At 40.1% G+C, this 27,825-nt stretch overlaps 1 protein-coding gene across 1 annotated transcript in view; it reads right to left on the reverse strand.

Moving 5' to 3' along the window:
- Window positions 1–18,464: 18,464 nt before the first annotated feature.
- The window catches only part of plcl2 (phospholipase C like 2), a 39,922-nt gene continuing 30,561 nt past the window's right edge, over window positions 18,465–27,825 (reverse strand). The window contains exons 6-7 of the mRNA XM_078252214.1: window positions 25,332–25,441; window positions 18,465–22,650 (exon numbers count right to left, since the gene is read on the reverse strand). Of these exons, the coding sequence (XP_078108340.1) occupies window positions 22,447–22,650; window positions 25,332–25,441 (314 nt within the window). The 3' untranslated portion in view covers window positions 18,465–22,446. The remainder of the gene's footprint in view (window positions 22,651–25,331; window positions 25,442–27,825) is intronic.

Genomic DNA, 27,825 nt, shown 5'->3' on the forward strand with positions numbered 1-27,825 from the left:
CGAATAAAGTCTACCTTGGTAAATCTAAGTTATAATAGTTGTCAATGAATGAACATTCAGTTGTATGAAAAAGTAAACAGGTATAACCATTGAGGTGGTGAGTGTGGAAGAATTAGGAAGTGTTTTAGTACAACATTATACAACTAAATATATAAAAGCATTGTCCAGACTTGACGTGTTATTATTGGCTGTAATGTTGACAACCCTGTGTCAGCCCCCAGTGTTATGTATCATCATCGTCATCATCATCATCATCATCATCATATATTCCTTTCAGTCTCCCAATTGGTTCTTTAACCTTTTTCTTCCCCTTTGACCTTTTCTGAGAGCGCACACACACACACACACACACACACACACACACACACACACACACACACACACACACACACACACACCCACCTACCCAACACACAAACTGCACCACCATCTCCCAACTGGAGGTAAGCTCAGGTCTCTTGGGATCTTTTTATTTTCCAGCACACACAGCAGATCCGTCCAGCTCCAATTAGCTCATTATCTACGCTACCAACTTCACCAGCAACAACCTATGTACTGGTTGACTGACTGAGTGAAGTGCAGCCAAGCTCTTGTTTTTATACTGAATCCAAATGGAGGCTGCAAGAAGCCTCACAGGGGAGCAGCTGGCGTCTTTAGTGCATGGCTTTTTGAATGAGTTTTCAGTCTCACACACCTGTATCAGCCAACGAAGTTAGAAAATGAAACATAAATACACACATGAAGCCACTTATTTGACCCTTTCTTAATAACTCTTGACTGTAGGTCGAATTCCTTCACTACCATGTGAAGTAACAACTGGCCAATGCCATACAGTACTTCCCTAGTTCGTTCTATAAACATCCGGAAGTGGACATGGCACATTATGTTTGTTGTGTCCTCACATTCATTTAAACATGCAACGTTTTTATTAAATGTTCAGGTGACTTATAAAAATAACTTTGTTTTAGATTTGCTGGAACTGTCACTGTATCCGTGTAAAGAAATTACATTCCTCTGCCTACTCCTAGTGCTTTTAATGGCATTTGTAAGTTTCCACCGTGCCGAAAGATAAACAAGCAATCAGATGCGAGGAGTCTTTAATGCAGAGTCAATAACTCCTGAACTGCGATCAGACTCAGAATACATTTGAGCTGAGAAATGGGCAATGTAGTAACAGAATCTTGATTCATATTTCATCAACGCTGCCGAGTTTGACAGTTTGATCGGAGTTCACGGGGCAATGATTGGTACTGCGGTAGAGACTCCTCGGCTCTGATTGGTTGTTTTCCTTATGCCATCAGGAGCACCAGGAGGAGGCAGAGAAACGTTATATTTCCACAGATTATCTGATTCATGTACTACTGTCAGGATATAGTGACAGTTTATGTAAATATGAATTTTTGTAATTTTTTCTAAAAGTTACCAGCGGTAGCTTTAAACATCAAATGCTCAGTGGTTGTTTAAAAACTGAAAAACATGGCCTATTATGCATACACAAACATGCAAAGATTATACTGATACAGCACCAGTCTTGTTCTTTGTCTCTTTATGCCCCTCTGGGTGCAAGTTCTGCCTTTGCTCAATTTAAACTGGATTCATATCTGCTGTACTCCCCTCGGCCTGTAAATAAATCGGCAAACAGAGTTTATAATGAATCAGAAACAATTTTAATGTTTGGGCTTTTAAATAATACAGGAGTATTCACTATGCAGAGCCTGTAACGGTGACATTGACACTGATTCTTACTCAAGCACCACCGTTGGCCCGTAGGAGGTTCGCCACCCCCTTAGTAAGCCGTCCTGGGGCAGCGGCTGGTGTGAATGCACCGCTCTGATAATGGGATGTGACAGCAGATCCCAGAGCAAAGGCTGAAGTGTCCACACACATCTTTGTCCCTGTCATACCCACAAGAGCGCAGTCACACCGCACAAGCAGTCAGCTGGGCCTAGATTGCTGCTTTCTGTGCATGCTCATGTCTGTGTGCGTGCGTGTGGGTACTAAATGCTTGACGTTTTACGAATTAAATGAACTTGACATGCATATTATGCTCACTTATACCACAATAATCCTCAAACAGTTGAGAAAGCAACTTCCCTTGACAGCCTGTTAATGGTTTAGTCGATCAAGAGAAAATTAATTCTTAACAATTCTGATAACTAGAGATGCACCGATTACAATTTTCTAGGCCGATTTCCGATTTTTCATTGAGTTTGACCTGCCGATACCGATTTTAGCCGATTCTGATTTCATTTTTTCTAACCACTTTACAGCACACACACATATTTATTTTCTTTCTTTTCTTTAATCTATAAAATAGAACTATATAAATCACTCCTGGTGTGGGAAATTTACACACATCTAAAGTGCAATGTTATGGAAGAACCATTTCCAACAATACCGTATACGTATACGTAATACCGTAATACCGTTGCTGTCAACGGGCTTATCTGCTAATGTCTACCGACGGTTACCTCGGAAACAATCCAGCAAATAGACAGTACCCTAGGGTGCAGTTACCAGAAACAGATGATGTATTTTACACACAGTTTTTAATGTTGGTTTTGAGCGGTATGCATCCCCACTAACCTGGAAAGCGTTTTAAACAGTAACGTTAATACAGCGTGTCGGAGGAATACAACGTCTCCTGCAGCGGGGCGTCAGAGGCAGAGGGACCGCAGCGTTCACTAACGTTAGCTTCTTGTCTCACCTGGGGTCTGATAAACAGTACATTTATCAAAGTCAGTGTGCCCAACGCCATTTTCCGATAAAATTACGACTTTATTACATTTCATAAACAGCTGACGAGTGCATTTGACCGGCATAAAATCAGCATGTGTCAGACTGGTCGGACCGATCGCGTGAAAATTGGCCAATTCCAGTCACCAGCCGGTCAATCGGTGCTTCTCTACTGCTAACTGAAAAATCGTTTAAGTCAAATGCCGAACTTTTTTCTGGTTCCAGCTTCGTGCATTTGCTGCTTTTCGGTGTTTTATACGATTGTAAATTTGCTGCTATAAATACCTTTGGGTGTAGGATTGGTGTCGGACAAAACAAACAATTCAATTAAATATGTAAAGTGTACACTTTTCACTCTTTTTTACATTTCATAGACGGAACAATTAATTTATTTATCCAAAACATAATAAACCAATTAATCAAACATGCCAATTCAAGCATGATGAAGCAGGTGTCTTTTTAAATATAGAAGTCAGTCCCTCCAGGATTTCGCGATGTCGCGATTGCGCCAATTCACGCAAATTCAACCAATCACCGTGACTTTGGTGCGACTCGCAATTTTGACCAATCACCGCAATTTTTCCGCAAATTTGACCAATAACCGGAGTTTCCCGTGACTTCAACCAATCCCAGCAGTCCCACGTGCCAGACTTTACGTCAGTATAATGTAACTCTGAGAGCCACTGACCAAGCGGGAGTGAGAGAGAGCTTGTTTCCAATATGAAGATGAGACTCGAACATCTCACATTTACTAACAAAACGTACAGCGAAAGACAAACATTTCAGACCGTCCGGCCAACCTGTGTATATTTTAACATTGTACACTGTAACGTTTTTTCACTCTAAAGTCAGCAGCTGCTGTTTCAGTCCTGTCGGCTATCTGCAGCGGGCGGGGGCGGGGCTGCTGCTCATACAGTTTCCCCTGCTACTAAAACGCACACACACACACACACAAACACACACGGTAGATGCAGGAAAAACCGCAGATGAGACTACACGATGACCTAAATTGAGGACAGCTACTCTCATATTGTAAGTGCAATGATAAGTTAAAGTCCAATAAGTAGCTACTTTAGGAAGGAGAGGAAAGATCAACAAGCCACTGACACATATGTTCAAATTTGATTCATTCAATAAATTATTATTTTTTGTCTTAAATCCACCAGCCATTTTCATATTATACCAACATTTACAGCATCCTGAGCCTTTTTGGTAAGGTTACTAGGAAAACTCAGCTCAGTTTTATTCTCCCCGAAACAAGTTTCCTTTTTATTTTTAAAGAACTATACAAAAAAAATCGCAACTTTTTTTGCAACTTTCACTGTCTCCCGCAACTTCATTGCAACAAACATACGAAAGACATCGCAAGTTTTATCGCAATTTACAAAAGCTCCCGCAAAATTGGGCATTTTGGGCCGCAACAATCTCAAAAAAAGGCTGCGAAATCCTGGAGGGACTGATAAGTCCATGTTTTACTTACTGTCAAATACTTTACTGCTCACTTGATGAACTACAGCTGCACTTTGGCTCAGAGCTGGGCGATATGGAGAAGAAGAAAAAATGACGATATTTTAGACTAGGGCGGCACAATATATGATTTTTTTAATCGTCATCGCAGTATCAACTGGCGCAATATACATATCGCGAAAGGCACTCAGCGATTTTTTTTGTGTTAGTTGAAAGAAAATGTCAGTAGAAAATAGGGTTGGGTACCGAAACCCGGTTCCGCTATGGAACCGGTTCCTATGCAACCGGTAGGAATCGGAATAGAACGCAAATTCCGGTTCCTCATTTCGGTTTCACTTAATGTGTCGACTGAAATATTTTGCCTCTGTCGCGCCGAAACGGACGTAAAAATATCACACTTTCTCTGTAGTCTACTGTTAGCTAGCTACCGTAAATGTAGGCTACTTTTAAAATGCCATATTTTCGCTCCAGGCTCACCAAAACACACAAAAAAAGCCTTTCTTTGATGTCATTTTTCCGACATCGGTTTAGGAATCGGAATCGTTTTAAAAGTACCGGTTCGGCATTGGAATCGTAAAAATCCAAACGATACCCAACCCTAGTAGAAAACTGCACTTAAAAATGTAACTGCCATTGTGTTTTTAGTGCTGCCTTTTATATTCAATTCAATGTTCAATTTGTTCAATAAGAGAATGTTGGAATTGTTTTCCTTTCATTTGTTTTAAACCCAGTATTTTAGCAGAATACTGGGTTTTCACTTTAAAGATGGGCTCCGATATTGCCTAAAACGCTGGTATTGGTATCGGGAAGTACTTGAGTTTATGCACCGATCCGATACCACGTAATAAAGCCCTAAAGAAAATCTACCGTAAAGTAGTTTTATTTATGTTCTTTTTCCGTTATAACTGAATGTCAAACTGCAGAATAAAAGAAAGTTCTGGGTCGTTCATTATTTGTTTCACAAAGAGTTTATCCTGAGCCAGGCCGACAACAAAGATAGAAATAATATCACATCCATACAGGGATAGTAGTATACAGTTGTTAAAACATAATAAAATATATGACACACTGGTATCGGATCGGTACTCGGTATCGGCCGATATGCAAGTTCAGGGATCGGAATCGAAATCTCGTTATTGTGATATTCAACAACATTATCGCATTTTTTTCTCATATCATGCAGCCCTATTTTGGACCAAATACTTTGATATTGATATTGCGACGATATTGTAGGGTTGACAATACTGGTGCTATCACAGAATATTTACACAATAAGATGATAATAAATCAGTAATGTGGATAATGACTAAGTGGGTAAAGGCAAATAATAGAACAGTCTGGTAAGTTCAGAAAATGATGCCACTTTACTTTAGTGCAACCTTTAAAACCAGGGAAAGACAACCCTGTCATATTACGATATTACCCTATCCAAAATCTAATCTAAATATCTAAAGATATCTAATCTCATATCATGATATGGATATAATATGGATATATTTACCAGCCCTACTTTGGCTCCTTTAAAGTGCTCATATTGTGCTTTTTGGCTTTTCCCCTTTCCTTTATTGTGTTATATATCTTTTTCTGCATGTTATAGGTTTACAAAGTGAAAAAGCCCAAAGTCCACCCCAAAGGGACTTACCATTTTCCAGAGAAAACACTGTTCACAAACTCCTCCAAACAGCTCTGTTGTAGTCCAGCCTTTACTTCTGTGACAAACGTGCGTCACTTTGTAACACGTTATAATGCTCGCCTAGCTGCTAGCATGGCACTCCCTCATACTCTGCAACTGACTAGCTAGCAGTACTTACTGCGCATGTGCGACTCCCAACAAAGATGGAACAGAAGTGAGATGAAGTCTGGATTTGCGATCATCACTTGCTGCCATCTTGGCAGTTACTGAAGCCAGAAAATCACAATTCTGGCAAAAAGAAGGGAGCCTTGATGGTACTGAGGGGGGATGAGCAAGTTGCAACCACCATAGCTGAGTATCATAGGCTGAGAGACTTATCAATCAAGGAAACACACTCTTAAACCTTCCTATCTCTGAATGTTATCTCTTTATGACGTATACAAGTTTTTTTTTTAAATTGCCACCTCGACAAACAACAAGAAGTTGAAGTGAAATGAACTCTTGAAAATAAAATAATTAACCGAAATCACTGCCAGTGACAATGTGAAGCCTTGAACTACTCCAAGAGTGTTTTGAAGCATATTAGTACTTAGACAATGATAAGAGTTTGAGTTTCTTATGTCTCCTCCTCCTCGTTTTAACCTGACCTCACGTGCCATTCATCATATCACTCCTCAGCTAGCTGAGGACACACTCCTCCTCTCCCCACCACCAAACAACAGTCCATCTAGATTCCACCCTCTCTCCTCCCAGCAAACACTGTTTAAACAACCTGGTAAACATGTCTGTCTTCATTCATTACCCTGCTTCTCATCATGATCAAGCCTCCTGATTTAATGAGGCAAATAGATATTTCTGCGGTGATTGTCTCGCTCTCCCACAAAGTATTAAGACTATTAAATGGACACATCTGTTTTTAATTAGGAGCTAAAGTCACCTCGACGCTGCCTTCCATGTTAATGGACTCTGATTCCATCAAGGCTCCCTCAGCCTGACAAACAATGCCGCGCAGTGTGGTTTGTAGTAAACAAAGGGCCGAAGACGCGCTAAGTAGGGAAGGACGGGGGATACTGTAACTCTCCTCACTCCAGACAAAGATGATCTACATCACTTTATAAGTATTCACATCATTTGAAATAGCTACGTGTCATATTTATCAAGAAGGACTGATGATGAGGATGATATTCACGTATTCAAACGTTTTGCTTGTTGCAGTAGGAATAAGGTTGTAGGAGGCCCGAGAATGTATCCGATTTAACACTACAGCAGCAGATGTTCCTGAAATCTGTAGTGAAACTGTCCAATCATAGTCCAGTTTTGTTGCCCTTGTACCTGTGAAGACTTTAATTAATTCAATAAAAACACTTACAGCTCAAATACATTCACCGAGTGTGACTGAAAAAATATAATCAACAAAGACCTCTCTTGTGGATGAAGATTCAAAGAAGTAAGCAAATATCTTCTATTTTCTAGTTTTAGTCAAATGAATTATGATTACATCGAGCTTTAATTAATTGCAGGTTGTAGCTATAGAACTTCTCTCAGGGGAGTGATGGTTGAAGAGTTTCACTTTTGTTACCATCACAGTAAAAAGTTTAAAGTCCCAGTTTACACATGTTTGCATATGAAAGACAAAGTTTAATTTGTATAAAGGTGTCACCTGACACCACAAAGACTTTTAACATCCCTCACTCCCCATGAGCCTCACCGCCTGTCAGCATTTACATACAGCATTTCATAGTAAAGGTTAATTTCCAAATTATTTAGTGTGTTTTTTTTTAAAGAAAGTGCCACATGCTCACAGCTCCACTACAGTGTTTCCTCACGGAGGGGAGCTGCAGTGCGTTGTGGGAGCAGGTTATTGCATTCCCTTGGCATGGGAAAAAAAGAAAGAAAGTGGGCAGGTGTGATACTCCGGGAGGCAGCTCCCAGCAGAATAAGACATGATTAGATGGAAAACTCATGAGCAGCTTCAGGGAAAGAAACTGAGGCGGCGAGTCTCTGAGCTCGACCTGCCATCTAGTGGAAATCATATTTAAGTGCACATTTGGATTCTTTCAGGACAAACTTTTAAAGGGGTGCTATGCAATTTTGGCAATTGCTTTGCTGTTTTCTCGCTTTTTGCTCGCAGGTTTCTCTATAGAGCTCCCCCTACAGCTTCGGAATAGATATTTGGCAACACTGTGTAAAAACTCGCCCGGTCAGTCTGCCGTTTCCTCCGACAATGCTTTCTGCTTCTTTTTTGCCGGCTCACCCATGAAGAAGAAAAACTCCATCGCTACCTTGTTCTTGCTAGCCGGTTCCTGGATGGGGGCGTGTATGTGTGCAGTGCCGTGAAGCAATTTAATAGATCGCGAGACCTGATATCATGCGATACTTCCTGACACTGATGCCAGCGGCTCGCCAGCCAAAAGTTGCAAGGGTGGTTTTTCCGTTCACAGGAGCTAGGGGGAAGTGAGACAACCACCATTCAACCCGAAAAAAGCCATATAACCATTCCAATGATTCTGAAGCTGTTCAGTTAAGGTAAATTAAGCTAAAAAAAACTGCTTAGTTCCCCTTTAATCGGCCATAAGAAGAATTTAAATTTGAGAGAACTCTGATTAAAATGTGTGAAAAACAGGTATTCTCATGATTACCACCACTGCAGACATTTGGCTTCATGTGAAATGTGCTGACGCTGGCCCTCGCTCGCCTGGAAACAGCAAACATTAAACATTAAAACAGGTCATGGCTTTATTTAGAATAGGAAAGGCTGTGTGGACAGCGTGCAGTTGATGTGTGCAGCTGTGCATTAGTATCTAACTCCCCTGTGACTGCAGTACATTTACATTACTTCTCTTTGGCCACCAGGGGGCAGTAGACGGCCACTTTTAAAGTACATACTTACCCAAGTCAAAGCCTGTATCATGGAAGGCTTTTCAGGCTATTCTTCATTATAGCTGTGTTTAAACGGTTGAATGCGTTGCATGAAACCTCACAATACTGTTCTTTGTCTATGAGAATATGAACGCAGTGGTTTTTGACAATAAAAACGTTCAATCTTTTGGGCATAACTTAATAAACAAATCAATAATCAAGACTGAATCAACATGCTTCAAGGACAAACCACTGCACCTAACTAAGATACATGAGTGCAAGGGTTAAAGCCATACAGTCACAAGATAGAATAAAATCATTATTAATCCTGTGATTCTTGAGCAAATAATTGTGTTTAAATATGACTAAACACAATACATCTTTGTTCTTTAGAACAATGTCTGAAAGGATGCTTCAGACAAAGCAACGGAAAGCTGAAGATAATTCAATCAGGAGTCCAGTCATTTAGGAAAGACCTTGGCAATTACAATTGTTAATGTTCGACCAAAAGACCTCCAAGGTATGATGTGCACTGACACTGAAGGGAAGACAGCATTATTTATCAAAGTATAAAAAATGTCATTGAGTTGTTGAGATGATGTAGCTGATTTGTCTTTAGTGCAAACACAATGTTGTGGACTTCCTCTTTTTCTCTCTCTTAACAAATGGTTATTGTACCATACTGTTTCCCTTGTCTTTCTGATTCCCCCTCTCTTGTTTTTCCCCCTCAAACAATGGATCATAACTCAGACAGGAACCAGCTGCTTCAGCAATTACATTAATACATGTCCTAGAGTTTATTGGTTGGTTGTCCACTACAACGAAGTCAAAGACAACGAGGCTATCCCTCTTCGTAACGTACACTGTATAGCTCACCCTCAATCTACTCTGTAGGGTACAATGTTCCTCTTAACCATTACATCCCGCCAAGGCAAGCATGAGTTATGGTGTCCGACACAGGCAGCTCTGAGCGGAGAAATAAGCAGTTCAGGCCCTGCCAACGTGCCTCTGAGCAAGCCAGGCGAGACAAACGGTCCCGGTGACTGCAGCGTTACATCAGCTGCTGTCACTTCACATACTTTAGTGACTGCATTGTTCAAGAAGAAGGCGCCATTATGTGGTAGAAAATAGCAGAATATAGTCCCAGTTTGTTTGGGGAGCCGTCGAGAGGAAGCAAAATCCTGACAGTGCAGTTATGGCACCAGTCCAAACAGAGCCACAATGTTCAATGGCAAGAACAAGTCGTTATTGTGTCACACTCTGAGAAATACATTGAGCTACAGTGTGACATTGTCCGTGACATCAGGTCATTCAACAATACTTCCTCCGTGAAACCTCTGCCAGCTTATTATTTAGCAGCAGCACTGATCAGATGCATTATGATTATTCCAAAGCAACAATTAACCAGGAATGGATTTTTTTGGATTTATTTTGGACAAAAAGTCCAAAAGGTTTATCTGTTAAAAGAATAGTTCAACATTTCCAAGAGTGAAATGAGATCAATATCAATCTTGGGTGTGTGTGCGTTGAGTACAAAGCTGTGAGAAAGTGGGAGGTGATCCGCCTAGCTTAGCATAAAGACTGGAAGCAGGGAGAAAAGGCTAGCCTGGCTCTCTCCAAAGTTCAAAAATATGCCCAAAGTACCAGCATATTTAGAGCTCACTGATTTACATGCTCCATCTATTTTGTTTAGTCTGTACACAAACAGTGCTGTAACTATTTCTTGGCAGAAATATTAACAAAGTATTAAAAACCTTCACTGGGAATAGCTTCTCAAGTATGAAAATGTGCTGCTCTTTGTATTTAACATCATTGTTATTTTGATATCTTTGAATATGGACTGTTGGTCAGACAGAACAAATTATTTAAGGACTCAGTATTCAGTATCAGTGATTAATTGATTGATCAATGGTCACCAACAGGCCAAAACCCAAAAATATTCAATATGTTTTCATAGAAGCCGCATTTTTGCTAAAAACAAACAAACAAACTAGGGCTGTCAAACGATTAATTTTTTTTAATCGCGATTAATCACTGAATTTCTATAGTTAATCGTGATTAATCGCATATTTTATCTCATGATTAAAATTCTATTATTTTGCATTTCAAAACAGTTTTTAAGTACATATTAATAATCGAAAGCAATTCTTACCAGTGTATCTTGATTGGGAATCAAATGAATGCAAAGAAAGTTACTTTATGAACTTGACTTTAAGATTTGTATTTGTTTATTATTTATTTATAAAAGAAAAATAAACAAAAGAAAAATGTGTGAATCTGTCATTATTGCACAATTCCTCCAAGTACCTAACTAAAAAACTAAAAATCCCTATCCTTACCAGAGTCAATATAGTGTTTAGTAACAAGTAGTAGTAGTAAGTAGTAGTAATTTTGATTACTCACTGACGTCCAGTGATCACCGGTTAATGACACAGCTTTTGCAGCACCTTGCAGCAGTTCCAGTGTGGCTGCTTTCTCCGTGTCATACAGGCTGTGCGTGGGGCTGCTGTCCCCTTCGACGGCAATGAGACGGGTCAGAACATGCCAACCGTAGTACATCTTTAAAACTCTGTGTGGGTAGCATGCTAGTGGGTAGCATCAACCTGAGTGACGTTAATTAGCTCGTAGGCGGTAGCTGAAGCTTGACGTGCTTCTGTGATATTTTAATTCGGCTTTACACAACGTGCATATGGCTTTCGACTTGTCTACGAGCCGCCTTTTGGAAAATAAAAAGCGTCATTCAGAATTGTGTTGCTGCTGTCTTTCTCCATCATGCCTGCAGCCTGCAGCAGGTAGTATCGCAGCTTGATGATAAGTAACAGTGCAGCAAAGAGTCAAAATAGTAGCCTGTTGTTAACGCGTTATGCCCGGCCCTTAATCGCATCGTGATTAGCGCGTTAATGCTGACAGCCCTAAAACAAACTATTAGCTGATTATCAAATTAGTGGCCAGTTAATTTTCTTTTGATCAACTAATCAGTGTTTTAGCTACAAATAAAAATATTTGTCATAAAAATACTCTGAACCTCTATCTAAAGGCTATGGCTACTTTAGCATATACAAATTTGCTCGCTAAGAACCTGTGAACCACAATCCCAAACTGGCAGTTTGCACATCATGTTTTTTAAAATATTAGTTTTTCTAAAATTATACTATAAAAAATCCCAATATATCGCCTTACGCACAGTATCGAAATATATTGCAATATATTGAATCGTGACCCATGTATCATGATACGTATCGTATCGCCAGATTCTTGCCAATACACAGCCCTAATGGCTATCGATATCACCAAACAAAATTCAAACCATAAACACTGGCAGATAAATATGAATCCATCTGCTAATTTGGTGTTTACAACCTGAATCATTGGTTGGTCAGGCTGAAGCTGTTCAATGTTCATTTGAACACATAAAAAATCCTCTTTGCTTGAGGACAAGTTGCCTTGTTAAACACTTTATGGTTTAACAAGCCAACTTGTAAAACAGACTACCCTGATGGACATAGGTGATATACATTTCCCTTCCATTAAGGAACCTATCTCTTAGGTAGGCATGCCAAACTGTATCTAATCCTTCCAGCTAGGGCTGCACAATATGACCTAAAATCAAAATCACGATTAATTGCATGTTTTCCCTCGATAACGATAAATTTTTTGTCCTCATAGTTCTTTGGCAAGGTTTGTTCTGTAAATAGGCTCAAATATTGAAGGTGATATATTTTTTCTAATTCAAAAGTGCTTATTGAAAATTGAAATAAAGGCACACATTGCTTGAATTGAAAATGTCTTGCGAAAAAAGTCACATTTTAGTTTTATAAAAATTATCGAAATTATCGTCATGGGAAAAATACGTCGATAACAGCTTCAGAATTTGGATGTCGATACATTTTCGATTAATTGTCCAGCCCTATACTTCCAGCGTGTTATTGTCGGCTGTGTTATCACGGAAGCTGCTCAATTTCTAGGAGATTCCTCGTTATCTCAGAAAGGAAAGGCCTGTCTTTCAGCCTTAGGCCGAGCACTACATCTGCATTTAGTGAAGCTCCTCTGAACACTGCTCGTACTGTATATGCCTCCTCAGTCTCTCCTTTAACTGCGCAGTGGGGCTCATGACTCGGTCATGATCCTGGCAGCGCTCAATCTGCGGGAACTGAAGGGCACTAAGTGCTGCTGGAGAGCAACCACTTGCTTCCCACAAAAGGGGAAAGACGGCGCTCTGGGACAGGCAGTTTAGTGACTAGCAGAGCATGAAATATTCACAAAGAAAAGATATAAAGGGTAGTGGTGAAAAGAAGTAACTCTGCCACAGTGTGTGTTGTTGATGTACGCCAGGCCTGGATGCCTCGAGGCGAAGAGATTCTTGTGTAGAATCACAGAAAAAAGTACAGATGAAGTAGAAGTATACAGGGATTATCAGGTAACTTTGGATGTTCTATGAAGGGCTTATTTGTCTACCTAGAGCTCAAAATGACCACTGTACATGTGCAGCAGATTGATATTGTTAGTGTTGTTGCTGAGATTTCTGGCTTTCTGGTCTGTATTTTATGTTAAAACCTACTACCAACGGACATTGTTGTTATTATTGCCATTGTTATAAATAATGTTTTTTCAGTTTGGTCCATGTCATCTTCTAGCCTGGATGCCAGCTGAACTTAGCCTCGCCCACAACATTTGAGGTTGGGAAGTTCGGTCTGGACTTGATCCGTTGTGGAGCAACTATGCTCGAACCAGAGCTGTTCGGACCAATCAAATTGTCAGGGCGGGCTTTATACGATGATGGACAGATGATCAACAGTAATGTAATCAACCACGTCACCAAAGAGCGCTTGGGTTGAATTTGTTTATAACAAAGATGGCTGCCGCTGGAGAATTGTGATGTGTAGATTCCTCCATCGCGTCTGTTATAGAAGGTATAGACAGCGCATTCATTTTAAAAGAGGAACAGAGAAATACGATCACGTATGTATACACATTGCCACACCCGCCGACACGACACGGAAACTGCCGCCTCTGCCTTTGCTCTGTCGAAGCCTGCCTTTGACTTGCAGCTTCTGTCTGTCTTCGTTGCTCTGATTGGCCCATAATCACAGCCCAATGGAGCAGAATCAGACTCATATTCTGACTAGAATCTGAGTATGACGACGTCAGACTAGTCATCTTCAGTAGTCATGATTGTAAAAATGTTTTATTTTAATGTAAAGCTCAAACAATTGTTTCATTAATCGATTAGTTGGTCGACCAAAAATTTATCGGCAACTTTTTTGATAATCACTTAATTGTTTGGCATTTTTGTTTAATAAATGACTGATTTCAACTTCTCAAATGTGAGGATTTGCGGCTTTTCTGTGTCATATATGTATATATCCATATATATATATACATACTGAATAACTGAATATCATAGGGGTTTGGACTGAAGGTCAGATAAAAGATATCTGGAGAAGCCTCCTTGAGTTCTGGGAAATTATTAAGGGCAATTTTCATAATTGATTTGATGTTTTAGACAATCTGCTGAACTTGCCACTGCAGATAATGTCGAGAACTGCCTGAACCTTTTGTCATGGGGAGATGTAGCCAATGGTATCGTTTTCCATTGTTTTGACTGTACACCCCGCAGACCCATCTCACAGGTCACTGACAGCACTGTACACTTTCATACGCTCGCTGTTGGGCTCAAATGTCATTTCAGTCCCGGCTGATGAGGCCAACTGCGGGCCCCGTATCGGAGATGAGAGCAGTGCGTTCAGTGGAAGGGACGGAGGATGGATCAGTAACCTGAGGGAACAGAGTGAACAAGAGGGGAAGAAGAAACAAAGGCGTTAGAGAGAGATGGATGGAGGTGGAGTGTGATATATTTAGTGACCTTTACTACATTTGGGACCTCATCTGTAAAAGGTATCTGGAGGCTGTCCTGGTGTCAACCCCGTTTGGCTGCAGAGAAACTATCGCAGGATACAGTGACATCCACTTGGACGGTCTAAACAGAAAGCACCTTACCGATAGCATGTCCTGCACAGCCTTTTGTTTTACACGTTGTCCAAACATTTCCCAAACAGCTCATCTGAGTGCCACCGCTCTGCTGTAAACATGGAGACTCAGGCCCAGACTCATCCATCCATCCGTCCTTCCATTCATCGTCTCTGCGCTGCTGTTGCTTACTTCTGGGAATGTGTGCAGCGGCGAAGAGGCCTTGTCTGCTGTCTGTGATGGCGGCTGATTCATTCCAGACAATATTTACTGTCGAAACCCTCCACAATGAATCTCATATTGTTTGCAAGCCCTGCCAACTCCTCTGCAAATTACGAACTCGAACCTTTAAATACTGATAATGCTGTCTGCTTTCCTACATTTAGGTGTATGTTTTGACTTGGAACAGCCGCTACCGTAACATTTTCACATTGCACATAATGTAGTTGTTGAACAAAGCATACTTATCCCTTACAGTTTGCTGAACTAAACCTGCACTTCTGCTATGTTCCCGAGAAGTGTTTGGATAAATCAAGTTTTAAGCTTCAAGAAATGATATGTTGACTTGATGGTGGTCAGAAAGAAAGTTCTTATTTCATTTTGTTTAAAACCTATGTAGCATTAGACAAAGACCTGCAGCGTTGACATTACATAACGATGTTTAATGATTCCCAACAAGAGCAATCTACGGCTTGAAAGGTGCAAACAGAAACCCTCAATTTGAACTCTCGTATAGCTCATAAAATCTATTTCACTGAATCAACAGTGTCCCCACAGTAACGCTCGTCAAAAAAAGCTCGTTAAAGAGTGCATTAGAGGGCCATTCTGGTCAGGTTACGTATTCTTTACACACATTTAAGCTAACTGCAGAGCCGCCTGTTGAGGCAATAGAGCCGCAGGAACATGTCTTGTGTATTTGTGTTTGCAGGGCTTATCAGTCAGTGATAAGACAGCTAGGCTTTTCACTTTTGATGAGAGCAGAGATCATTAAGGTTAACTCCTTTTTTTTATCCACATTGGCTGCAAGCTGATAAAATATTTTAGTGATTACTTATAAGTAACAAAAACAAACTCAGCAAGCTTTTATTTTTTTATATACAAATCCATAATCTTAGATCCTTAGATCCATGTCCTCTAGACTGTTCCCAGGTCTGGATTGTAGTCAAATAATGATCAAGCATTTGCGGTCGGGGGCCTTAAATGTAATTTACTCTTTGTGTCTCGCTAACTAAAGTTTATGCGTGCTGGCCAGTATCTATGGAGGAAATATTTATTCATAATTCAAATTGAATGTCCAAAGAGAAAACGAAGCAAGATCAAATTAAAAATACAATTATTTGACTACGCTACTAGGACAAATCATGCCATAATTAAATTGAAAAAAGAAAAAGGAAACTGAAAAAGCAAAGTTGATATGTAAAATGATTTATCTTTTGAATTTTCCATTTGGCTTTTCCATTTGGATTTAATATTTGGCTTTTCAATTTCAATTTAACACTTGGCTTTTCAATTTAACATTTGGCTTTTCAATTTCGATTTAACATTGGCTTTTCATTTGGACTTGACACATGTCAATGTAAATGAGGAGGCGTGGCCCAAAGGCTGGTGGGAGGGTCTGAAACGAAAGGGGTGCAGAGGCACCTTAGGGGAGCACACTGTTGAGGAGCATCTGTCTGCAACTTCCCCACCAGGCTGACTTGGCCTCTTGTTTCACATGATAGAAACTGATGATGTAGGCTAAACACAAATGACATTTCATGCAACAACAGTGAAGTTTTCATGTAGTTACTATAATTGGGCCCGTGTTAGTGAGGACTAGATTTGGACTGTATTTAAAGCTGATTCTGGTTTCCAACTTCGCCCCAGGTGTGTCTGTTTAAAACACGGACGGAGACAACTTCTTTCTTTTGATGTTTTATTTAATTAAGCAACAGTAGAAACATGGGTGTGGGTAGTGTGTTTGTGTGTGGTCAGATCTCGAAGACGCACACACACACACAATCTCAAGCAGGTAGTCATCGTCCAAACTACGACCTCTCCTTTTTCTTTCTCTCACCTTTTTCTCCGGGTGGTGCGCGCGGTGTGAGGTGCGTGTCTGCGCTATTCTCCGACATGTACTCGCAACAATCACTCCTGATTGACGGCCTTTTGTACAGCCCGTGTACTTTTTCGTTCATTTGATTTCCGATTTTTAAATGATATCCAAATTTGAAAAATGGGTCATTTTAAACCTTGTTAATATTGATGACAATGTGTTCAAACGGAAAACGAGCCATATTTCAGGAAATAAACTTGTCCATGATTCTATTGAGAGACTTCCAGCTGACAGCGGTGTCTGTGAGCATCACTGGTCGGCCAGCAGGGAGGCGATCCCGGCCGCCACCAGCTGGCTGTCCCGTCAGACTGAAGCTTCTGACAACATCGGAGAAAATGTGCAGTTGGCCATCAATGTTTGTAAATCTGCCCATATTCTAACTCTACACAGTTAATTTCTCGCATAAAAAAGTCTCAGAAGTGAATTTAGTGGTGAAATAGCAGACAAAAATTGTAAAAGTTTCCAGGTATTTGCTGCTGCTGCTATGGCAAACTCCCAATCTAGATTATAGAATCAATTGCTTTTTTTTATAATTTCCATCTGCTATTTCAACACTAAATTCACTATTGAGACTTTTTAAATTTGGAACCAGTGATGGGATTCAAAACCAAATTTTCCAAACAATTCCAATAAAGAAATGATTTCATTAGGGGCCCAAGCCCGAGGGGGCTGGGAAACACGTTTGCAAGGCAACGCGGTTCACAGATCCAGCGGAGCTGGGAACCCTATTGTAATCGTTAAGATTGTTATTATTACGATTTGTCTTATTTTTCCGCCACTAAAAGTGTCACTACAGCCTAAACCGTGCATGGTGGGGTGGTGTCATTTTCAGGACTGGTCCAGAACTCTACACCCTCAGCAGACACAAACAAATGACACACTTCCACCACTAGGTGCCGCTATAGCAACAAAAAAACAGGTTTGGCCTTCTAACTCCCAAACCGTACACGGTACATTAAAATAGTCATATCCACGTGTTCCCTGAATCCAGCTGAATCTCCTAATGTAGGCCACGCCCATTTCTGGGCTTTTATGCACGAAAAATTGTAAACCTACTTTTTTCTTTATCGTAAAACCTACTTTATTGTAAACCTACTTTTTACCTAGGCCATGCATCCAATCTGCACGAAATTTGGCACCTAGCATCTCCAGATGAACCTGACTACAATTTATCAAAAGAATTGTACTACGTTAAACTATGCACAATTTACAACCAAACTAATTTTCGTATAGCATATCTCGGCCAAATGAATAGCTATCACCGCAAAACTTGATATTATTGTTCAACATGCCACTCCGACGCTCTGTACCATATTTGGAAAAGATCGACCATTAGGGGGCGCTATAAACAACGTAGAGGCGTTTTGGCAAATAACTCAATGCATTAAATAGGAAAATGAATGCAAATTGCAATTGCGATTTACTACAGACCTTGCAGCTCAAGCATTGAGATATTCCCTGCCGTTTATGGGCTCCGCAGGTCATCGGGGCTGACTCGCGCCGGCGAGGCTTGGACCCCATCATAACTTCTTGCTGTTCTAGTTGTAATTGTAATTTTTTTTTTTTAAACGATTCCATTTGGAACCAGTTCTTGATGCCCAATTCTACTTAGGAATGAGCTTGTCGAATACAGGAAACTATTACTTATTCGTGCCATTTTTAGAACAAATAGTTGAATTACTGTACAAAACACATTAGACAAACAAATCTATCCAACATTGTTTATTCAGAGGTTTTTTTTTCTTTATTTTTTTTTGGACTTGACAGATAAAGACTGGAGTACAGTTGAAATGCTTCATTTTTTTCATTCTCTCAACAATTAGGAATAAGCTGACTTGCACAGCACTGAAATTCAGAGACAACATTTGTTTTCGTCTTGTCGTGAGATTTGCAGGAAGTGTGGACAGTGTTTAAAACCAAACATTGTGAGCACTGAGGGGGGGGGGAAATAAAAGAACTGCAGATGGGCATTGTCATTTAACAGTCCAAATGCTCTTGTGTCAAGAGAATAACAATAACCGTATGTGTGGAAATTCCTAAGTGAATTCAAGTGATTGATTTCTTGCTGGTGATCAATAACATACCCCCCAAAAAATCCATGGAAATACTTTGAAGCAAGAAGTGTGGCTACAGTTACGTCAAATTAATTTATAAAGCTAATGTGTGTACAGACTTAAAGTAGGCCTTTTACTGAGTTTTAGCTACCAAGTTTTTACTTTTGGATTTTATTGCTATTATGTATAGCTCAACAACTAATCAATTTAAAACAGCAACATTTTTAGATTGTATCAGCACATAACATCAATTTAAGCGTATCACCTTAAAAACTAGTTAGCATTAGTTCAAAGATACAATGCACAGCTGTAAATGAAAGCATTACCGCGTCATGCTAACATGATTAGTTGCCAATGAATCAATACTATGTAGAGCACAAATGCAGGCCTGTAGTTTAATTTACAGGAAGTAATGGCAATTTAATAAAATGGCAATTTAATGTTTTTCTCAAATCTTTGAGCCCTACTTTTGCAAGCCCACGTTGACTCAGTTGCCAGTTTATTAGGGACACCTAGTTAGAAATAATATACTCTTACACAACAGTCCTACAATAAATCCTATCTTCGTGAAGGTTCTAATGATCAGGGTTTGTCAAAACTCTTTCAGAGAGGCGTTGAAACAAGGCTGTAGTGTGTGGCGCTGTTAAATTTTATTGAGTTAATATTTAGCCTACCCTCATTGATATAGACTTGGACAAATATTGGGAACACTTCTCAGTATAATGTAATACAACTTAACAGCACCACAAACCACAGCCACCAAAATGACCACCACATTGAATCATCTCCTCAAAGCAGTTTTGAGAAAAACTGAAAGTTACAACTTTCCTGAAGGTAGCATGTATTGCAGCATTGAAGCCTTGTTTGTCCAATCAGTAGAAAGTAAGTATAAGTAATAGTAATCATAACTTTATTGTATTCGATTTGACACAAAAGACGCATATTTAGACTTTAGTTAAATGACTAGCAAGCAAGAGTGGAACTGAAGCAACATGAGGGGAAAAAGGCATTTTAAAAGGCAACATCTTTCTCACATCCTACTTGTCAACTGATGCAGTATGTTTTAGTTAGCATGTGGCACAATTAAATCACAGGGTAATTGTGGATCAGATACTGCTGGATCAGATACTACTTTCTCACCAGGAATGGTTATGAAGCTATAATTACTCTGAAGTTCATATCCTTCTTAACCATCTTTTCAACAGACCTGAGTTTAAATTCTTACAAAGGGTTATCAAAGTGTTGTGACTCATTTGATTTGTCTGGCTTACAGGAATAGGGTTGGGTATCGTTTGGGTTTTTTCCGATACTGGTGCTAAAGCGATACTTTTAAAACGGTGCCTGAAAAAAAGAAAAAAGAAAGAAGGGTACTAAACAACTAAACAGTCAGCGACATTAAAGAACAGTTTGTTCATTGCTAAGGCCATATGGTCAAAATTAAATGATTTAATAATATAGTAATAACTATAACTTATAACAATAACGTATTTCACTAGTAAATTGCTGTTGAACAACAAAAACAACCACCAGATGGGAAAAGGGTATTTTACAATAACTTTGAATGCACCGTGAGGTTACCAGTTTCAAGTGAACGCGCCGTCTGTGTTGTCTTTCCAACAACGGCAGCTGCACACTGCTTAACGTCCCGCTGTTGGATCCTCTACAGTGAAATACAGTCATACTTTACACTGTTTAGCTGTCAGCATTTTAACCGTGTTTAATCCAGCTGCTAGCTAACGGTAGGCTAACGTTAGCTGCTGTCGAGTGTAGTGTTAACTAGCATGACATGCGGCGATGTTTCTGTTGCCTGTAACGTCCGTTTCGGAGCATCAGAGAGCAACGCAGGCATATCAGTGGCACCGAAATGACGCACCGAAATCTGCGTTGCTATTCGGTCCGTTAGATACCGTCGTTAAGGCACCGGTGCCGTATTAGTACCGGGTCTCGGTACCCAACCCTAGACAGGAACCACTTGAGCTGTCCGAAATGTGCTGCACAGTGTGTTCGCCAGACACAATCTCAAAACACTGTAAGTGGGTACACTTTGCATTGAACAGTGACGAACTGCCAACAAGTGAAACATAGCAAAGCCTACAAGTATCAGGCAGGGAGAACCAGCTTTAAAAATATTGATAGATTAAACTGCATGAACTTTGTTTTTGTTAATGTTGGTTTCCTGTGAGACGAGCAGAATGATTGAATTTGCTTAGTAAAATAACTGACGGACTAACCAAATGATTAGCTGTTTTCTCATTGGGGGTGTTTTAAATAACAGTAATTGATTGGGAGCACAGCTGAAAAAATAAAAAAATAACATTAGAAATCTGGCACCTTTTATGGGTTGCAGACTATTAAAGGAACTATGGACCATGCCCCAAAAATAAATGCTGAATATATTCCCAAGGGAAATGCTGAAATATGGAAATGTGTCAACGTCCAAACTGTTTTTGAGTGTGTGTTAACAACACACTGTTGTGGTTCCTTCTCATGCAGTTGCTGGTTGTTGAGACTTTGCTGTTGTTTGCACCACAAACAGTATGAATACATTCTATTAGTCCTTTTGTCTCGACAAAACTCTGAGGTCACTTTTTCTATTGACAACCCCTCCTCATCTACAGACAAATCTTTTTTCCACGGAGATGTTCATATATCTTTTATAAAATAAATCTTATATTTCCAAGTATACAATAATAAAATGGTGCACTCTGCAGAAAAAAAGGTAACGGGAAACTCCATATATACACATAGTACATCTTACTATTTTGGCAGACAAGAACAAGTTCAGTATTGTAAACAGCTCTTTACTCCCATTCGTGACATTTCTGTCCACTTTTTCGTTTGCTCCCTCTGTCCTGTTACATTCGTAACGCCAAAAAATTGTGCTTTAAGAAATCTTACAATTCAAGGGCCCTTTTCTTTGTTGTCTCCTCATGTAACACCCCCAGTCCGCTGAGTAGAAGAGCACTGTCACTGAACAGTAGGTCAACGTCTTGAATGGTCACGTGGCTGCTTCACTTCATTTGGCTCTCCCAGCTCGCCCAGGAAATGAGAGACGGGGTCAGGAGCAACAAACGAATGCATTAGGACTATAGATGAAAAGGTTTGTGAACTATATGCTCTGGAAAGTTAGAGTTTATGTCAGACACTTTGATAATCATCAGCGTTTCTACATATTATCCCTTTCAACATTTTCCTCAAAAGTTATGTTTTTGCTGGATGTTAAGATTTGTTATTTAGATAATGTGTGCTCATATTGGCTAGGCAGCATCAGATGTGTAGCAAATGTCTAAGATACTTTTCCACTTTTCAGTACAGTTCATACATATTTTAAGAGATTTGACAGCAATTTTCCAAACTTTGTTCGTCATCCGAACTTGGGTAGGATTTGTGTCTTTGAGAAGTGGTGGCATTTTATTGATGATGACATAGCGGAAGTCTGAGAGGTTACAGCTGTGCTTTGGATACAGGAATGTACACAGTGGAATGTGGAAAAACACTGGTGTGTGTAGAGCGATGATGTGTAGCGTGGTAAAGGAGAGAGAGCAAGAGCTTTGGGTTTTGAGCTCAGGAGGCAGGAACAAAGTCGAGGTCTGGATGTGGGTGCCGTGAGAGCACCAGAGTGGGACTATGGGCCATTAGTTGTCCTCATCGGTAAGCTCCTCCTCTGCGGTGGCTTTCTCAGCAATGGCCTCAAGGTTGTGTCTGCCTTTATACTCTGAGCTAGAGGAGCCGCCTGCTGGTCCGCCTTTACTCAGGTTACAGGTGAGCGCCGCATAGTGGATCTGCTTGAGGTTCTCCTGGACTTCACTCCTGGCGTGCTTCAGTAGGTCTGCCTGACCCTGAGGGGGTAATGATCAAAAGGTTAGAGCATAGCTTCTCAGAGTGCGGCCTCAGAAATGTTATGTGGCTCCTTTCTTTTAGATATAAATGTCGTAAGAAAGTCATTATAGTATGCCATTAAATTTCATTTTAATGTTTTTTCAGTGGGTGGTGAAAACTGTGCAACACATCACCGGTTCACCACTTTCTGCAACCCAGGCTGTCATAGAATAGAATGTCATTAAAAAGTCATAGTACGTTGTATAAAAAAAAAAAGTCAAAAAGTCATAGTCTAGTATGTCATAGTATAGTACAGTATGTCGTAAAAATGTCATAAAAAGTCATAGTATAGAATTTCATTAAAATGTCATAAAAAAAGTCATGGTATGTTATACAAAGTCATAGCATAGAATGTCATAAAAAGGATATTGTAAAAAAAAATGTCATAAATTGTCATAGTATAGAATGTCACACTGCAATATATATTTTATGCTTGCACTGCCTAGCATGATCTATTGCTCATGATTAGGTACTGATTTGCATTTCATTGTCTCAGTGCCTGTGCAATGACAAAACAAAACAAAAGTTGAATCTTATCTAAAAGATGTCATAAAATTTCAGAATATAGCATGCCGAAAAGTCATAAAAAAGTCATCATATAATGTGTCATAAAAAACGTCATAGTATATCGTAAACATGTCATAAAGAGTAATTGTATAGTGTGTCATGAAAAAGTCATAGTATATCAGGAAAATGTCATAAAAAGTCATCATATGGTGTCATAAAAAAGTCATAGTATGTCGTAAAAATGCCATAAAAAGTCATAGTCTAGCATGTCTAAAAGAATGTCACAAAAACGTCATAGCATAGTATCTCATAATTGTTTTTATGAAAAGTCATAGTATAGTAGGTCATAAAAAGTCATAGTATATAGTATGTCATCAAAATGTCATTAAAAAGTCAAGGTATAGTAAAAGTAAAAAAAAAAGTACCCTTGTACCACCACAATAATAATCGACCAGCGGTCTCCCTCCAAATATTTTGCGTTTCCTTTGTGCCAACGCTTGAATGAAATTAGTAATATCACGCAAAATACTTCACATAAAGCATCTGAGCTAATATAAATTAATGTGAGTCCCAATGTCTTTCATTCTATGCTTGCACACTGTTTACTCTGCGTGTACACTGTTGGACGTTAGAAAATAGGCAGCGGAATTGTTATCTAAAATGTATGAGAATTTATCAGGGGATTCATGACAAAGTTCTGTTACGTCTCACACACTGGGTGCCAAATATTGCAAGCATTGTGGCTATTCCCGTAAAGGTCATGTCACACCTGCATGAAGTCGCAAGGAACATTTACACAATGGACACCCATTCCTGAATGACAGGAAGCCGTCACAACTAGATGAAGCCAGCAGTGTTGTGTACTCCATGTATGAAAAGGGCTTTTGGAAAATAATTTCACTGAGTTCAAAGCTTTGTTGGACAGTAGCCATTTTTTAAGCTTGAAGGCCTTCAGTCGATAAATTGATGTACTTTTAATTATCAAAATCTTAAGTCTGTTTAAGTAGTACGCCTGCCAACAATAAGATCCATATATGAGCAAAGCGACAGATTAACATGGATAGAAAATACAGCACACACAAGGAATCACACACACTTGCCTGACTCAACTCAACTGCCTGGTGACAAAGCATAAATGAAAGCTGAGCTATTTGTGTGGTAATCCTAATTATAACTGGAAAATACCACAAATAAATATGAAGAAGGTCATTCATCAATGATTACCCCTTGTGTTGGCAGTGGAGGTTGAAATAACATGTGTGGTGTGCAGACTGGCTTAGACTAGGTAGTATAGTGACTCACTAAGCACTGGTGTTGGTACAAAAAACAACATTAAAAAAAATACCATTAAATGTACATTTGTTACATTTCATTTGTGAAATATTAGAAAAAAATATTACACATAATAATACTGTAAAAATGTTAGATTGGTTTTAATTAACAAACAATCAAGGATGCATGTGCCGCAGGGAAGCAGAAAACACATTACCACAATGCCATGGTAGCCTATACAGTGTATGGACATTTTCAGTACTGAAAAAAAAAAGCAACTTGCTTGAAAAGTACTGATCTGAATCACTGGTCACATCTCAGATGTGTTCAGTGATTTGAATAAGTCTTGTACTGTGCCTATTAGTGGCTGTTAAGAATGTCAACATTAAAGAAAAGATTGTTTTATTCCTCTAAATCACTGCTTTGTTTGGCGCTCCTTCTCTTCATTCACTCTCTAGCTTGCTCGACGACTGCTGTATTCTCTCTCGCTCTCTCACTTTGAACACCATGTGTTTTACAAAAACAGTAAAGCAATACTCGCTACATATTTTACCTTTATCGACATATCGACAAGGACTCGGCTAACATACAACGTCAGACTGAATGAATGAAGCGAAATCCAAAGGCAATTCAGTCTGATTATCAGGGTGGATGCTGCTGCAATACAGGTGATTTATACATCCCTCAGTCAGTCCTTCTGGTTGGTTTTCAAGCCCCTGTGTGCGTGGTTCTCATGACAGCTGTGCTTGAAAACCAGTCTATTGCTAAGCTCTAACAGAAACTGCCATTTAACTGAAAAAAATAACGATGGTAAGATTCATCTCTACTGCATTGTACTGCCTGCTGTGAATACAAATCTCACCTTCAGTATGGTGATGTTCCAGGTGAAGCTCTCCACCGCCTTGTGCAGCTTCCTCCCCTTCAACCCCTCCTTCACGGCCAAGTCATGGAGGTTCTCGTGAAATTCCATCGCTGCGAGAGAGACAGATGAGAACGAGTGTCAAGTCAGTCTTTATGGTTGGAACTCATGGTGGTTTGTGAAACAGAAGAGCGGCTGTGAGGTGACTAAAGTCTGGGAGACATGACTGGGTGCTAGGCCTGTTGTCACAGCGAGGAAACACATTAGAGCAAAGGCACTGGCATGCACTGTCAACATTGCACAGTCTCCTCCTGCAGCAGAAGGGTTGAGTATGTGGAAGTAGAGAGATTCTCTGGCTGTGGAGAAGGATTTCCCTCTCATTACTGTACGTCTGCAGTGTGACAATGGATCGCAGTGACTGCTGTTGCAGGTGTACTGCATGTCAGGTCTGAAAAAACCAAACTGTGTGACCAAACTGATTTTCATTCAGCAAGTGTCAGTTATTTGACAGCTAACAAAGGAAGATACACCCTGTTTCTATTGGGTCTCCTTTTTGTTTTAACAATTCACACAGTGTTGCATTTACTTTCACTATGTAGGTTAACAGTTTTCTGAGCAAGTGTGCCCTCCTTCAGCAACACCTTGCTTCACCATCATAAATCTGAAATCTATATCCTGGAGTGAAATGTTAGTAAGTGGAGGATAAAGCACAATGGCACATCCCAATGAGGTGTTGATGGGATGTCAAGTGACAGAAGTGGGCAGAAACTGATGAATTGGTGAAAAAAAACAAAGATAACTCAAAGGAAGAGGAAAAAAAAGCAGAGTTGAAGGAAGCAGCGAGGGAGGATGAGAGCGAAAATAAAAAGCCCCGGAAACAGAGAGAGAGGCAGACGAGAGAGGCAGCGTAGGCAGACAGACATGACGTTCTTTCACTGTGGATTAGCATCAAGGCATCGAACAGAGGAGGGATTTGTCTCCCGAGGAGCTTTCCCACCTCCTCTCTTCCTCTCCCTTTTTTCCCCCCTTTGCATGACTGAGTCTGAGTAAGGACATGTTTAATGTTGAGTTGAGCTTCACAGTGCAGCACTGACACTGCAGCAACAGGCAACTGCAGCCTGTGAGGTAAATAAACCAAAGGGAGATGCAGCAGAGTCCCTACTACGCACAAAAGCCCACAGCTGCGTAACACACGTTTGCAGTGGAAATTCCTAGCGAGGATGCACACATTTCCGCTTGAAGCGCTGATATCAGCTGGAGCCAGTTCTGGCCGCTGTTGGTGCTGTTGCCATGGAAACATGGCCTGCACAAGAGAGAGACCCCCTTGGTGTGAAATCTCCATAATAGGTGTGGGGTTGGGAAGTTTCAGATCCTCTCAGCTGTGGAGACAAGACTGCCACCAGAGCCCAGGTGTGAATATAATCTCCAACAACTGACCTGAACCTAACATCACTGCTGCTAAATCACATATGCACTCCCCCCCCCCCCCTTCTGTGTTCTAACAAACATGTACAATTATTTCTCTCTTCAATTTCAGGTCGCTATTCTGTAAACTACCGAACTGCTGCTTTGCACGTGAACCATGACTGTGCTGAAGAAGGTGCACAGCTTCCTCTATCTCTCACACACACAGGAGGTTGCCTAGCAACATTTTATGGAGTCTGGCAGGCAAGAAAGGGGGAAGCTCATTCTCAGCAAGGCATTTCAGACCTCTGTGAGGTAATGCTGCAAGACTACAACTGTACAATACAGGCTGATGCTCACATCACGTCTCACAGCATCAAACAACTACAGTATGGAGTGGCAGATCAGAGGAGCTTGACCTGAATTATTCATTGGATTGATAATTCTTTCAACAAGAGATGATTGTATACAACCATAGGCAGCAAGGTGGCTCAGTGGTTAGCACTTCTGCCTCACAGCAAGAAGTTTCTGGGTTCGAATCCAGGTCGTTCCGGGCCTTTCTGTGTGGAGTTTGCGTGGGTTTCCTCCGGGTGCTCCGGTTTCTTCCCACCATAAAGACATGCATGCTAGGTAATTAGGACTACAGTTGAAAATTAGCCGACTGGCTAACACTGGCGCATTTACAGAAATGTGCATTGTCAGACATAGAATACCAAGGAAAAGCTTTAACCATGAATGAGCAATAAAAAAAAAATTCTTAATTATTTATATGATCAATTAATCTACTGGTTATTTTCTCGATTAACTAACGTAAAAAAAAAAAGAAGAACATCACATTTTCTTAGAGCCCAAGATGCCGTTTTAAGATCAATTGTTTTGTCTGACCAACAACCCAAAAACCAAAGATAATCAATTTAGATTACAGTCGTTATAACTCTCTGACTTAGGGGACACCATGGGAATAATACAGTACGCAATAATGGAACATTAAGTGCAATACTATCATTTTAAATTAAGCATATACACTTACCTGTACTAAGATTTTAGTTATATTTTTGACAATGTTTATTTGTATCTGTGCCTTACTGTTCAC

The sequence above is a fragment of the Sander vitreus genome, chromosome 6, assembly GCF_031162955.1.
Source record: "Sander vitreus isolate 19-12246 chromosome 6, sanVit1, whole genome shotgun sequence".
NCBI lineage: Eukaryota > Metazoa > Chordata > Actinopteri > Perciformes > Percidae > Sander > Sander vitreus.